Source organism: Wasmannia auropunctata, unplaced genomic scaffold, assembly GCF_000956235.1.
Source record: "Wasmannia auropunctata unplaced genomic scaffold, wasmannia.A_1.0 LD335208.1, whole genome shotgun sequence".
NCBI lineage: Eukaryota > Metazoa > Arthropoda > Insecta > Hymenoptera > Formicidae > Wasmannia > Wasmannia auropunctata.
This window is the reverse complement of record NW_012027682.1, coordinates 82,041-94,698: the sequence shown is the minus strand read 5'-3', so window position 1 is coordinate 94,698 and position 12,658 is coordinate 82,041. Positions and strand designations below refer to the sequence as shown.

Here is a 12,658-nt window from a genome sequence, read left to right as displayed (position 1 = left end):
GGAGTTCGACAAATTTTAAATGCGAGAAACAGATACCAGCAAACGCTATCTAGCGACAGTCTTGTAATTATTCAGTAAAAGACGACTTTGATTTTCTAAAAATGGTTGACTCTAAGTCGACTTACAGTCGACAGTTAAAGTTGACAAAAACCAACTTAGAAATAGACGGCTTAATGTCAACTTTAATAGTCGGCTTTAACTTGACTGAAAAAAGTCGACTATTAGCCGGCAAACAGTCATTTGTGCTGTGTGGGTAGGGTGCGTTTCCACTGAACGCGTCACGCGTTGCGTCTTCCGTCGCGTCACGATTAATTGATCAAAATATCCTATTTCATTGCATTATTTGTCGTGCAACTCTTTGCGAGACGCTTCGATTAGGTTACTCAATATTCTAGAGATAAAAGAATCTTTTTTTGTATAAAATCCCGGATCGCGCGGCAAATTACGCAATAAAATGGGATGTTTTGATTGGTCAATTCGGATGACGCGACGCGTGCTGCGCTCAGTAGGAACGCACCCTTACTGTGCTCTACTTATTACTATATATTACTCAAAAAATTACTGTGCAGAAACATATATAACTTTTTTTTATATATCAAGTAAATTATGAAGGAGCTCCGAGTTCTTTTCGAATTTCTCTTTCGTGTATGACTAGCTTGAGCCAATTTAGCCCAGTCCTTCCGCAGAATACGAAAATCTTCGTGGGCGAGCCTTTCGTGACACGTGTCACTCTCAATAAAATTCAAGGTAATAAATGTGTCTCCGTGGCATATAAACTTTGCCAATATTCAGTACTTTCTTGATTAAAATCAAGACAAACTTTCGTTAGCAGGGCAGGGTTGGGAAAGTTACTTTGTGAAAGTAACTACAGTTACATTTTTTGTCTCTCAAAAAGTAACTAGTTTACCGTTACAAGTTACTGACTCTGAAAAGTAACGAATTGTTACTTTTTAGTTACTTTTAATAAAACAACATTATCATTATAAAAAAATACTGGTTTACATTTACATATTATATAATTTTATTTAAAAAAGAAGAGTAATGCGCATATTTATTATGAGCATTTAAATATTTCGCATAATTACAATCAACATTACGATTAGGTGATTGAAAATGTTGCATAATTTTGATCCATGAAAGTGACAATTTGACATATATAAAGTACGAATAACTGTAAAAGTAACTATTAAATTAGTTACTAGTTACTTAAAAAATCTAATTAAGTTACAGTTACACATGGAAAGAAAATAACAAAGTTAAGTTACAGTTATTGGAAAAAAGTAACTGTAACTTCGTTACAAGTAATGAATTACTTCCCAACCCTGTGGCAGGGTATTCAAGCGGAACAAAAAGAGAACAGGCGTACATTTGACGTCACGATGACATCAGATAACGTCAAAATGACTCCAAAATGATTAATAAAGATCATTTTTCGATCGGTCGCGATTAATTTTAACGTAATTTTAATGTTAGCCTGACCTATTGTTCCGCTTGGGTAAATACATCGAAAGCCACGAGAATGATAGTAATTAAAACACCCTCGATACTGGATTAGACTACGCGGTATTCCAATATAAGGCGCGTCTGCCCAATAAAAAAGAGAGTTTTACTCCAATCTGACATAATGACATTCTATTATCGCGGAGGAGACGGAATTCTCAACCACTCCTTGATTTCGGGGGTTAATTTAAGGCGAAACTTTCTAGACTTGATCCCTAGTCACATAAGAGATACCGGAGACACGCACGCTATAATCATCAATATCAGGGGATGGCTATTTCCGAATTAATAATCGCGCGAGCGCTTTGAGTTACATTAAATTTAAGCTAATGGGATACTGTTAATGGTACAATATTTCGCCGGCATGCCATCATGGCAAAGTATCTTCACTATTTATATCCTAAGTGTAATTTCTTTCGACCGTAATTCCGAGATGAACGTTCACCTTGACCTTCATAAAGCAGAAATGATCTCTCTCGATGTCTCTCGACAGCCCTCGTTATTCTTTAATGCTCATCATCTAAATACCGTGTACAATATAAATGTACGTTAAAATATTTAACCGATCTTATATTATCGCATCTGTCACGCAAAACTGTTTTCTTATGGACAAGGATAACCGTCGAAAACTTCATTTAGCCCTCGTCCAGAAGCCAATCGATAGAGCCAGAAAATTGTGGGGAAAATTACAAAAGAGCACGAGATCGTGCTCGGCAGAGTACATGAAACGATACGCGATATTACATTTGGCGATACTTTTGTGACAATTTTGCTGCAGTTTTCGAATTGTTATTGCGTGTTAATTAATAATATCTTTCACAGAGAAAATTAAATTACTTTACGTAGTTCCTCTCGCAGAAACAAAACAATCGACGCAATTATTTTTGTCGAACTATTCGATAGAGGTGTGCGAATAGTTCGAATTCGAATCAATTGCCTATTTTATTTTGTTCATTTACATCTCTCGTGCGACCAATTATTCTTATCTAATAAATAAGTATTTGATACATGTAATGTATTTATATAAATAAGTATTTGATACATGTAAAGTATTGATACATGTAATGTATTTATATAAATAAGTATTTGATACATGTAAAGTATTGATACATGTAATGTATTTATATAAATAAGTATTTGATACATGTAAAGTATTGATACATGTAATGTATTTATATACCTAGATTAATAAAATATTCGAAAGCATTCTAACTATTCGTGTATACACATATTATTAATATTTTCTAGTTTAAAATGTCACATAAGATCATGATCCTTTGTAATGAGATGTAAATCAAAAACAGGTTTTCAGTTTGTTTAAATTATTGCGTAAAATAATGTAAATCATAAATTTTGATATTTATTACGTTTAAATTAATATGTAATATTGATCTGGTAAAAATTTGATTCAGTTTCGATTCGATTCGATTTCGAACATGTTATAAAAAATTCGATTCGATTCAATTCGATCATGCAAATACTTGATTCGCACACCTCTACTATTCAGTTGAAAGTAAAAGAAAAAAGTAAAGGATATTGATTTTTGTGAGAAGTATAGAAATCACGCAATAGAATCGAAAGCAAGTGGCGTTAAAACAGCCCGGCAAACAATATTGATCGACCGTGAAATCCAATATCGGTTAGTATGACTAACAATTGTTTCCACAAACTAGACGCGCGGCATCGACAGAACTATATAGGCAGGAGACAGGATTGATGTTATCGACAACGAGATTGTATTGAAACCGCAGCGTTACATCAAGCTCGCATATTACAAATAGATGAGAATTATATGTAGATTAGAATCCACATTAATCACCGAATGTTAAGACTGTAATTGCGTACGGAAGACGACGGATCATTAATACGCTAAAATGCACGTTAACATGGCGTTTCCTTTTTCTTTCCCCTTTTTTTTTTTTTTGTTAATTCGGAAGATTCGCTCGACTTCTTAGTTCACTCCCGCATCTTTCCAGAACAATCGACGATCTCTTGCGATTTTCGTTGCATCCTTTGGCACGCATTCAACAAACACTACGCTTTAATGAAGAGGTAAATAGATCGCGTTTTGTAATGGCCAATAAAAATTCGTGAAAGTGCTCTCTGCTGGTTCGTGGTCAACATAAATCTTAGCTTTAAGTGTTTTACAGCTAGACAATATTTCGTATTAAGTATCGGCAAGAATATGTTATTTGTGACGTTTACGACATCGAATAAATATGTTGGAGCTCTTGATACTTAGATATTTTCTAGTCGACTTACGAATTTCATATTTTGTTTAACCTACCTCTTCTTCCGGATGTCCAAGACAGCAGTTTGCTCGACCGTGCCTTCAACCGCTACGAAAATCATCGCCCCGGCGATGCTGTACAGAAGTATGACAACGAATAAAAAAATATGCGTGAACCATCTTTTGCTCCAGGAACTGACCTGCACATAGCATTTATACTATCAAGTTTTAACAATTGAAATAATTAATAATACAGTCTATATTAAGGATAATGAACACAAGATAAAACTAAAATTAATACTATATTTTTTTCTATCAAATATGTATTTGCACATTAATAACTTCATAAGCAAATCCATATTATGTTGATTAATTAATATCAGTATATTTCGTTTTTTTTTCTTTTTTGGGGGGGATTTTCAACGTATTAGGATAATTATTGATTGCATTTTTTTAAATCATATATAAAAATATATATATAAAAGCATGTATAAAAATCGATATACAAGGTGATACTCAGTATACAACGGAAGTTGTAGAAATAATTGTTATTTTGCAATGAATGGACATAATGAAATACATTAAACACTTTGCAGCATAAATCTGTTTTATCAGTACGTAGTGCAAAAAGAATACACATTTATAGAAATAAACGTTATAAGAAAGCCAAACATTTGATGCTGATTGCACGGTTCAATAATATGTTCCAGCACAGACAGTTATTTATAAAAAAATTTATCTGGAATTTTTCCAAAGCGCTATTATAGTGCATTTAATAATTTTTAAAAGTATTTCAATTACTGCACAAGTTCAGATAGTCATCATTTTGAAGAACATATATCATTAAGTCATGCAACACATCAGGCGAGGTGTCAGTTTTTTTATAATATTTATTTTTACAAAATCACATACAGAGTGGGATATCTAATTTGCATAGCTCGAATAATCTCTAAATCATTTTATAAAAAATATATTATATATAATGCAAAAGCTACATATTTTCAAAGGACACATTACATAGTGCAAGTATTTTTTTATGTGGGCGGAAGTCACATAAAAAAATACATATGTTTCGCAGAGCTGAAGATCAACTATGTTTTTTTTTTTAAATAAAATGTCATATTTTTTGTGCTAAAATTCGATAAAATATCAGATTCTGAGTAAAAATGTATTAACCTTTATTAGCCCTAGACTTAATAATTAACAAATATTTTGCTTTGTTTTTCGATAATATATGCTTCACGTAACATCAAATTACAGGTAAGAGTTTAATATATAACAGCGACGCTTAACAGTATACCCGAGTAATCTTATTTTAACATGACTATCTTTCTCTTTTCTAACGTAGGTTTAAAATTTCGTTTACGTTTTTAAATAATACTTTACGTTTAAATAACTTTACGTTTAAAATAATGTCCAGTAGTATTGATGATCGAGGAAACAGGATTCGAATTGTTTCTGTCCTAATAATAAGCGTATGCTTTAAGAATTCACTGCTTCATATTTTCTGGTATTGTTAGTGTGATATAATATTTTTTAATGTACCCATAGAAATTAGTCCCATTGTTGTATCTGAAACGTGATCATAGAAATTCTCCGTCACAATTAATCCACACAGAAAGAACGATTTTGTTGAAAAATCTAAAAATTTTGTTAAATACAGATCTGAAAATAATTTTTTGTTGAATTATCAAAATAATTTGTTGGAATTAAAACTGATAAGCATTGCTATAAAACGTTTTGATATTCTAGCAATCATTTTGACTATCGCACAAAATTATTTTAATTATTAAACAAAAATTATTTTTAGATCTGAATTCAGCAAAATTGTTCTTTCCGTGCACCGGTTGGAAAATTACGTCTTTGCTTCCATTGACTCGCGCCTATAATGCATAAACTAACTATCAAGTTGATACTATATTTATGTACAGACGTTTAGCGATAAATTTTCCAATAAAACTGTCAAATCGAATTACGCGGAGCAAACTTTCAAGAAACAAAGTGAAATATCCCGTTAACTATTTTATTTAGAGTTTTAAAGGTTTATACGTTTTCACACAGAATTCGATATTCTTTCGAATTTTAACAAAAAAAAATATGACATTTTAATTAAAAAAACAAAATATCTTTATGATATTCCATTTAAATAAACAAAATTTCACTTTTAAATTTGCGAAACGCTTCTATTCACAAAAAATATATAAGAAAATATATTTAAAAAATACACTACAATATGCCTCTCGAATTATGAAACTTTTGCAAATAAACAATTTTTTAAAATAATAAATTTTAATAAAATATAAAATTTAAATAGTATATAAGATAAGGATATAAAATAAGAATATACCCAATCTTGTGTTTGTATTTTCTTTTTTGTACTATATGCTAAGTAAAAATGATACGTTTCTTCTGTAAAACTTACTACTTTACTATATATAGTATATTATATATAACTTTATAACTTTAACTTATAACTTTACTATATATAGTATCCTGTCCAATTCATTTCATTATGTCTACATTCATTGCAAAGTAACAACTATGTAATTTCAGCAACATTCCGCTTGCTACCCTGTATTTACAATTAGCGGAAGGGTGTCTTCCTTCCGGTTACCACTTACCTTCTCGTAGAGCCAATAGGCGCTCTTCTCACCCACGCTGAGACCAGATTTCGTCAGATCCTTGATCCCCTTGAATTGCGTGAAGACGAACTCGCTGGCCCGGTTAGCGTAGAACATCTGCGGCTGGTGGCCGGAAACCGGCGTCATGGGCACCGGCGTTTGTCCGTACGGCGTCGGTACGTAGCCCATACCGGTCCCCGTCGGCGGACCGTAGTACTGTCCGGGAACCGGAAGCAAGATCTTTGGCCTGGGCGGCATTTTTCGTGTTCGCGGTGAGCTCGACATGTTTGCGATCGATTGTGCGACGTGAATTGTAGATGCGAGCGAAACACTTAAACGAAACGTGCGTGCTTTTAGTATCTTACTCGCGCGTATTCCGAGTACGACGATTTTCCGCGCGATCGATCCCTCCCTTAATCCAGGATCCACAGAGAGTCACGGGGAGTCAACAGGAATTGTCCGACACTCTCGTGGAGCAAATGTCAGGCATTGTCCTTCCCGGCTGCGTTTAAATTCCCCCGGCGAGCACTTCACGACTCAACATGTTCTACAAGAAACACATATATCGATTTAGCAGCTCGCTGATTACGAGTATTCAACGTGGCGACAATTGACTCCGCGCGATGTGCGTGCGATCAACGTGGAATCTGAAGATCCTCGAGTCGAGAGTTTGCGACAGATATTCACTCAACATGCATGTACAGTTCACACCACATAAACTCGTCGGACGTATCGGCAATCGATGTCACTTTGCCCTCTTTTTATCCCGTCCGCTATTTTCCACAGATCTATGAATTTTATTTAAGTGCAGTGTATAAATAGACAGCGGGACGGACGGAAGAATGTTGGCAAGCTTCTAGAGCGGGATTCCGCGGAGGAGAGATTTATCTCGAAAAGCGACCGCGTGCGTCCCTCCGCGAAATTTACGAAGGAGGTCATTTCGCGGCTTCCTCAACAACCTGAACGATCGCGAAGAGCCATTAATACATCGTCGCATAACACCTCGCGCCTCGTAAGGAACTTATAATTCGGTTAAGCAATAAGGGGAAAGTCTGAGGAGGAAAGAGGGTGCAGAATTAACTGAAAGTAATAAACGAAGCGCTTTGGTAAACCCCCATTCAGCAGGTCTTACTTTCCGCTTGAAATATTAACCGCGAAATTCACTTTACAAAGCATCTTTGAATAATTCAATATTATGATATCTACTGTAAAGCGATGTAGTTAAAGCGTTTCAACGATATTAAATTTTTCTTCTAATTAATATTAAATCGAACATTTTTAAAAAATATTAATTTAAACGTGTTGTCGATTATTCCAAGAGTACTCGATATTTTAGAAATATATTAATGGTATAATAGTATCCTCGGAGAGTAAAATTAATATTAATTTCTGCTTAATCAACGTAAATGGTGATCGTAGAGAAACGTGACAGATATGCTCATCAATCATAGATCCTCGACGATCTTGACCGCGCCAGATATGCTCCTTGTGATCTCGCGAACTTGCGCTCCTGTAATCCGAATCCTGTTATAATCCCGTCTAAAATTATTCGGACGACACGTAGGTCAACGGCCCGGTTGGATGGATTCTAGCAATAGATATTACGAGAGCGTAATATATAGCGAGAGCGTATAATGTTGCCACTTAACGCTAAACGGACGACAGGAGAATTATATTGCACACAATCGCCTTTAATCGGCAATCACGGCGCAATTTTGTTTGAAACGAGTAAAACACGCTAATGCACAAAAAATACTTAAGCGAGAACGACACTTGAATACAATTGAAGCAACATTCTCCTATGACATTTGATGAAATTCGTTTAATTAAAACAGTACATTGATGCACAAACGGGAAAGTTATATACGAACTGCGTTCAACCAACACTCTGCCCGTAATGTACAGCACAAAATATCATATGAAGTAATATTCTCCACAGAATACTTTAACATTCTCCAACTGCTCTCATTTATTAATTTCTGCTTTTATTTACATTAATAAATAAAAGCATAAATTGACAAGTGTTTTTTGACAAATTTACGTAGCAATTTCCAAAGGCAAAATGACACTACCTACATGGAAAGGACGATTTTGTTGAAAGATCTAAAAATTTTGCTAAAAACAGATCTGAAAATAATTTTTTATTGAATCAACAAAATAATTTGTTGGAATGTTAAAACTGATAAGCATTGCTATAAAACGTTTTGATATTCTAGCAATTATTTTGATTTTCGTACAAAATTATTTTGATTATTGAACAAAAATTATTTTTAGATCTGGATTCAGCAAAATTGTTCTTTCCGTGTACAAATTAAAATAATTTTAAAAAAGATTCAAAGCTATTATATTTTCCACGTAACACTTTGACATTCTCCAACTGCTTTTATTTATTAATCTCTGTTGTTATTTATTATCTATTAATAAATAAAAGCATAAATGTTCCTAACATATTGACCAAAAATTTATAAATAAATTTACGTAACAATTTCCAAGCAAAATGACTATTTAGAAATTGAAATAATTTTACAAGAATTTCAAAGCTGTATTTTCCACGGGACTCTTTGACATTCTCCAACTACTTTTATTTAATATCTGTTTTTATTTATTATTTATTAATAAATAAAAGCATAAATGTTCCTACAATATATTGACAAAAGTTTTTTAATAAATTTACGTAGCATTTTCCAAGCAAAATGACACTACCTGTAAATTTAAATAATTTTAAAAGAGATTCAAAGCTACTATATTTTCCACGAGACTTTAACATTCTCTAACTGTTTTCATTTATTAATCTCTGCTTTTATTTATTAATAAATTAATGTTTCTAACGGATTGACAAATGTTTTCTGAAAAATGTCGGAATATTAATTCTGCCTCTAATTTGTTGATTTGTAATTTCAAAGTTTTCTTAATTCGGCATATAACGTAAAAATAACGTAAAAATATTTTAATACGAAATTTCATAAGAAATTCACATATAGAAAATTCCTGTTTGTGTAAGCAAGATAATCGTGCGAAAACAATTATACGTGACAGTGCAAAGGCAAATGTGTGATAATCGGATTCATATCGCCGCGATTCGTGAGCTTAAGAGACTCCGACATAAAAGGGTGCGATCGTGCTGGCAGATCAAACATATACAAAATTTCAGATTCGACATATCGATAGAAGCGTAATAAGAAGTATTGCACGAAAACGATCCTTCATCCCTTTGGAAGTTGTTACCGTCGATTTATCACCTGCCTCATCAGCAGAGCGAGCAAATAAACTCAGTCTTCATCTAACGATGCAAGCCGATGCTGCTGCTCTTTTTTTTTCTCTTTTCACTCCAGCCCGATCTTTACGTATTTCCTATTCAGCCAACGTCTGCTGCAGAAAATTGCATTAGTCGCGAGAATGCACATCGATTATATCACTTTATCCTTAAAATGGATTAACGCGACGAATTTTTCTCGAGAACTTTTAATGAATACACAATTTGCACAATTTTCGAAAATTTTCACGCACTATTAACTTCAATTTCATTCCCACAAATTATTTTATATTTTTATTTCGTCTCTTGTATTTCAAATTATTTTATTATTACTTCTTATTCTTACTTTATATTTATTTCTCGCTTTCGTGCTTACAAGTTCCGCTTTGTGATTAAGACACTCTTTTCCCCAATTGAATCACTCACGCGGGACGGGGTGAAAATTACTGAGGAGAGCTCGTATTTCCTTTCGACGAGGGAGACGTTCCCTTCCCACTTCCTCAACGCATGTCCTTTTCGATTTCCTCCGGCGCCCCGCGCCCTCGTTCGTCATTTGATCGGCAGGGATAGGTAGGGAGAAACACTCGTGTCCCGCGCTATCCTTTCCCGCAGCATTTGAAAAGAGGGTGGCCTCTCACTCCTCCTCCGCCGGGAGAAACAGGTCAAACATCACCGATTTACCCTGTCATTTCGACGGATCCCCTGATTCGCAAAGGATACGACGGTGACTCGTCAATAACGCGTGAAAGAATTATCATCTCGAACCCGAGACGCTGGCGGCGCGCAAAACCCAAGTTTTCGGAGTCGCTCCTTGATCCTTTAACACACTTTCTTATACGTGGATCCTTATGATGCGATTAGGTTTCAATATTCAGGATCGATACAATTTAAAATAAATATGCAACGCGCGCGCGCGTCTTGTCAAATCTTTCTCAATATAGTTCGTCCGAATTTCAATCGAATTAAGAATTGCAAGCAGAAATTATATTTGCTTAATTGTGTCCCTCTTATCTGACTTTCTTTCAGACGAAGTGAAAGTGAGGTGCCGTCGCCAGCTGCTGTTATAAACGTCTCCCGCGTACCTCCGACGGCGGCGTCGCGACGCCAACTGAGGAGCTCATTCGATACTGGAACTCGGGCCGCTTTGAAACCGGCGCTACCGGCTGCAGGGCCGTACAGCTGCATAAAAAGCTTGCGAAAACAATACAATGCATCAACCGCGAATGAAATTTTCTTGCCCCTCTCTCCACCTTTCTGCCTTTCTATCTGTTTCTTCGTTATATTTATTTATTTTATAATTAATCAATATTTAAAAAAGATTGATATATCGAGAGACGATTCTTTCTTAAAGATAATATCAAAAGTTTCTTCTTTTTAAACCAATGTCTTTGCATGGAAAGAATGATTTTGCCGGAAAGTCTAAAAATTTTGCTTGGATACAGTTCTGAAAATAATTTTGTCGAACCACCAAAATAATGCTGTTGGAAATTTTAATTGGTTATACTATAAGATTACTAGAATATTAAAATGTTTTACGAGCAAGACTCATCATATTTTTGAGTTTCCAACAACAAAATTATTTTGATGATCCATCAACAAAATTGTTGTCACACGGAAAGAAGAATTTTATTGATAGGTCTAATAATTTTGCTAAATATAGATCTGAAAATAATTTTTTGTCGAATCATCAAAATAATTTGTTGAAATATTAAAACTGATAAGCATTGCTATAAAACGTTTTGATATTCTAGCAATTTTAGCTTTTGCACAAAATTATTTTTATTATTGAACAAAAATTATTTTCAGATCTGGATTCAGCAAAATTGTTCTTTCCGTGCAGATTTATAACTATAGCAAAATTTCTAGATCTATCAGCAAAATTTTCTGTGTGACAATATCCTTGAATTGATTTGATTTTAAAATAATTATTAAATATATAAAGAAAATAGTATCAAGTTAATCATAATAATAATAATAATTACAATTAATAACTGTTATAGAAAAATTTGTCGATGCGCATGTAGAAAGCTGTGCTTATACCATATATACATGTATAATCGGACAGGATTCGTGATACATTTGATTCTTTCATAACAGAGAAAAGAGTACTTCTATATCCCGTGGACGATATTTCGCTACTCCACTCATATTGTATATTTCGATTTTGACTAGCTTTCAACTTCAACTAGTTTCTCAAGCATTTAACTCTGACTTTACAAGCATTTCTGTCCTGGCTAATATTTCATCAGGATACGCGGAAAATATTCTCCCTTGTTCTTTGCTGGTTATATTTCAATCAAATATAAACGACGCTATATTCTCGTATTCTCATATTTACTTAATATAATTGGAAAGCAATCTCCTTAAGTAAGAAGAGTATTTGCGTAGAAAAAAATGACCCTATATATGTGTATTTTATACGTTTGTTATCTGAAGAAAAATAATTAATTAACAAAATTATAGAAGATATGATAGAAAGAGAGATATAATAGCCGGATTATTAATCACTTTTATTAAATATTATTTATTAACGTAATTATTAGTTAATGTAATTATTAACATTGCTGATTACCATAAAATCGATATTAATACAAAATAAGATAGAAAGTAAGATACAAAGTTAGATAATATTATTTGATTTTTTAAGTTATTTATTTTTTATATCCCCATCTTTTTCCATCTCACATTCCCTAATAATATTCATTAACCTGAAGTTGCATTAATTTTTAATTCACAGTTAGTTGTGTTTACAATCCAAAAGATATAAATTTCTAGAGAACAATTATTAATTGTGATATATCTAGTATAATTTATGGAATTTGCATAATGCACAAATGTAAATATTTCCAATCCAGTTCCATTTAAATTCAAATTTAATTTTAAAATTCAATTTGATTAAAAATTAAAATCCAGAATTATCTTTTGTAAACTCATTTTATCTTTAAATCGTGACAAAATTCTTTTTATCATTTTATGCGTTATCCAGTAACACGGAAAGCATTTGAGGAATCAGAATGCTGCACACATTTGTAAAACACCTACACGCAAAAACCG

At 33.4% G+C, this 12,658-nt stretch overlaps 1 protein-coding gene and 1 long non-coding RNA gene across 2 annotated transcripts in view; one reads left to right on the top strand and one right to left on the bottom strand.

The window, feature by feature from the left end:
- The window catches only part of LOC105457542, a 25,103-nt gene extending 14,180 nt beyond the window's left edge, over positions 1-10,923 (top strand). Inside the window, exon 2 of the long non-coding RNA XR_975409.1 lies at positions 10,631-10,923. This is a non-coding gene — a long non-coding RNA (uncharacterized LOC105457542). The remainder of the gene's footprint in view (positions 1-10,630) is intronic.
- Positions 3,784-7,139, bottom strand: LOC105457541. Its single transcript, XM_011702264.1, has 2 exons — positions 6,352-7,139; positions 3,784-3,930 (listed from the first exon to the last, which is right to left on the bottom strand). Exons 1-2 carry the CDS (start codon positions 6,634-6,636, stop codon positions 3,784-3,786), a joined length of 432 nt encoding a protein of 143 aa, XP_011700566.1. The 5' UTR covers positions 6,637-7,139.
- Positions 10,924-12,658: the final 1,735 nt, after the last annotated feature.

Excerpts from the sequence above, each read along its gene's own strand:
- LOC105457541 (XM_011702264.1), bottom strand. The coding sequence starts at position 6,636 with ATGTCGAGCTCACCGCGAACACGAAAAATGCCGCCCAGGCCAAAGATC. Across the intron at positions 3,931-6,351 it reads CCTATTGGCTCTACGAGAAG|GTCAGTTCCTGGAGCAAAAG; the intron begins GTAAGTGGTAAC and ends TGCTATGTGCAG.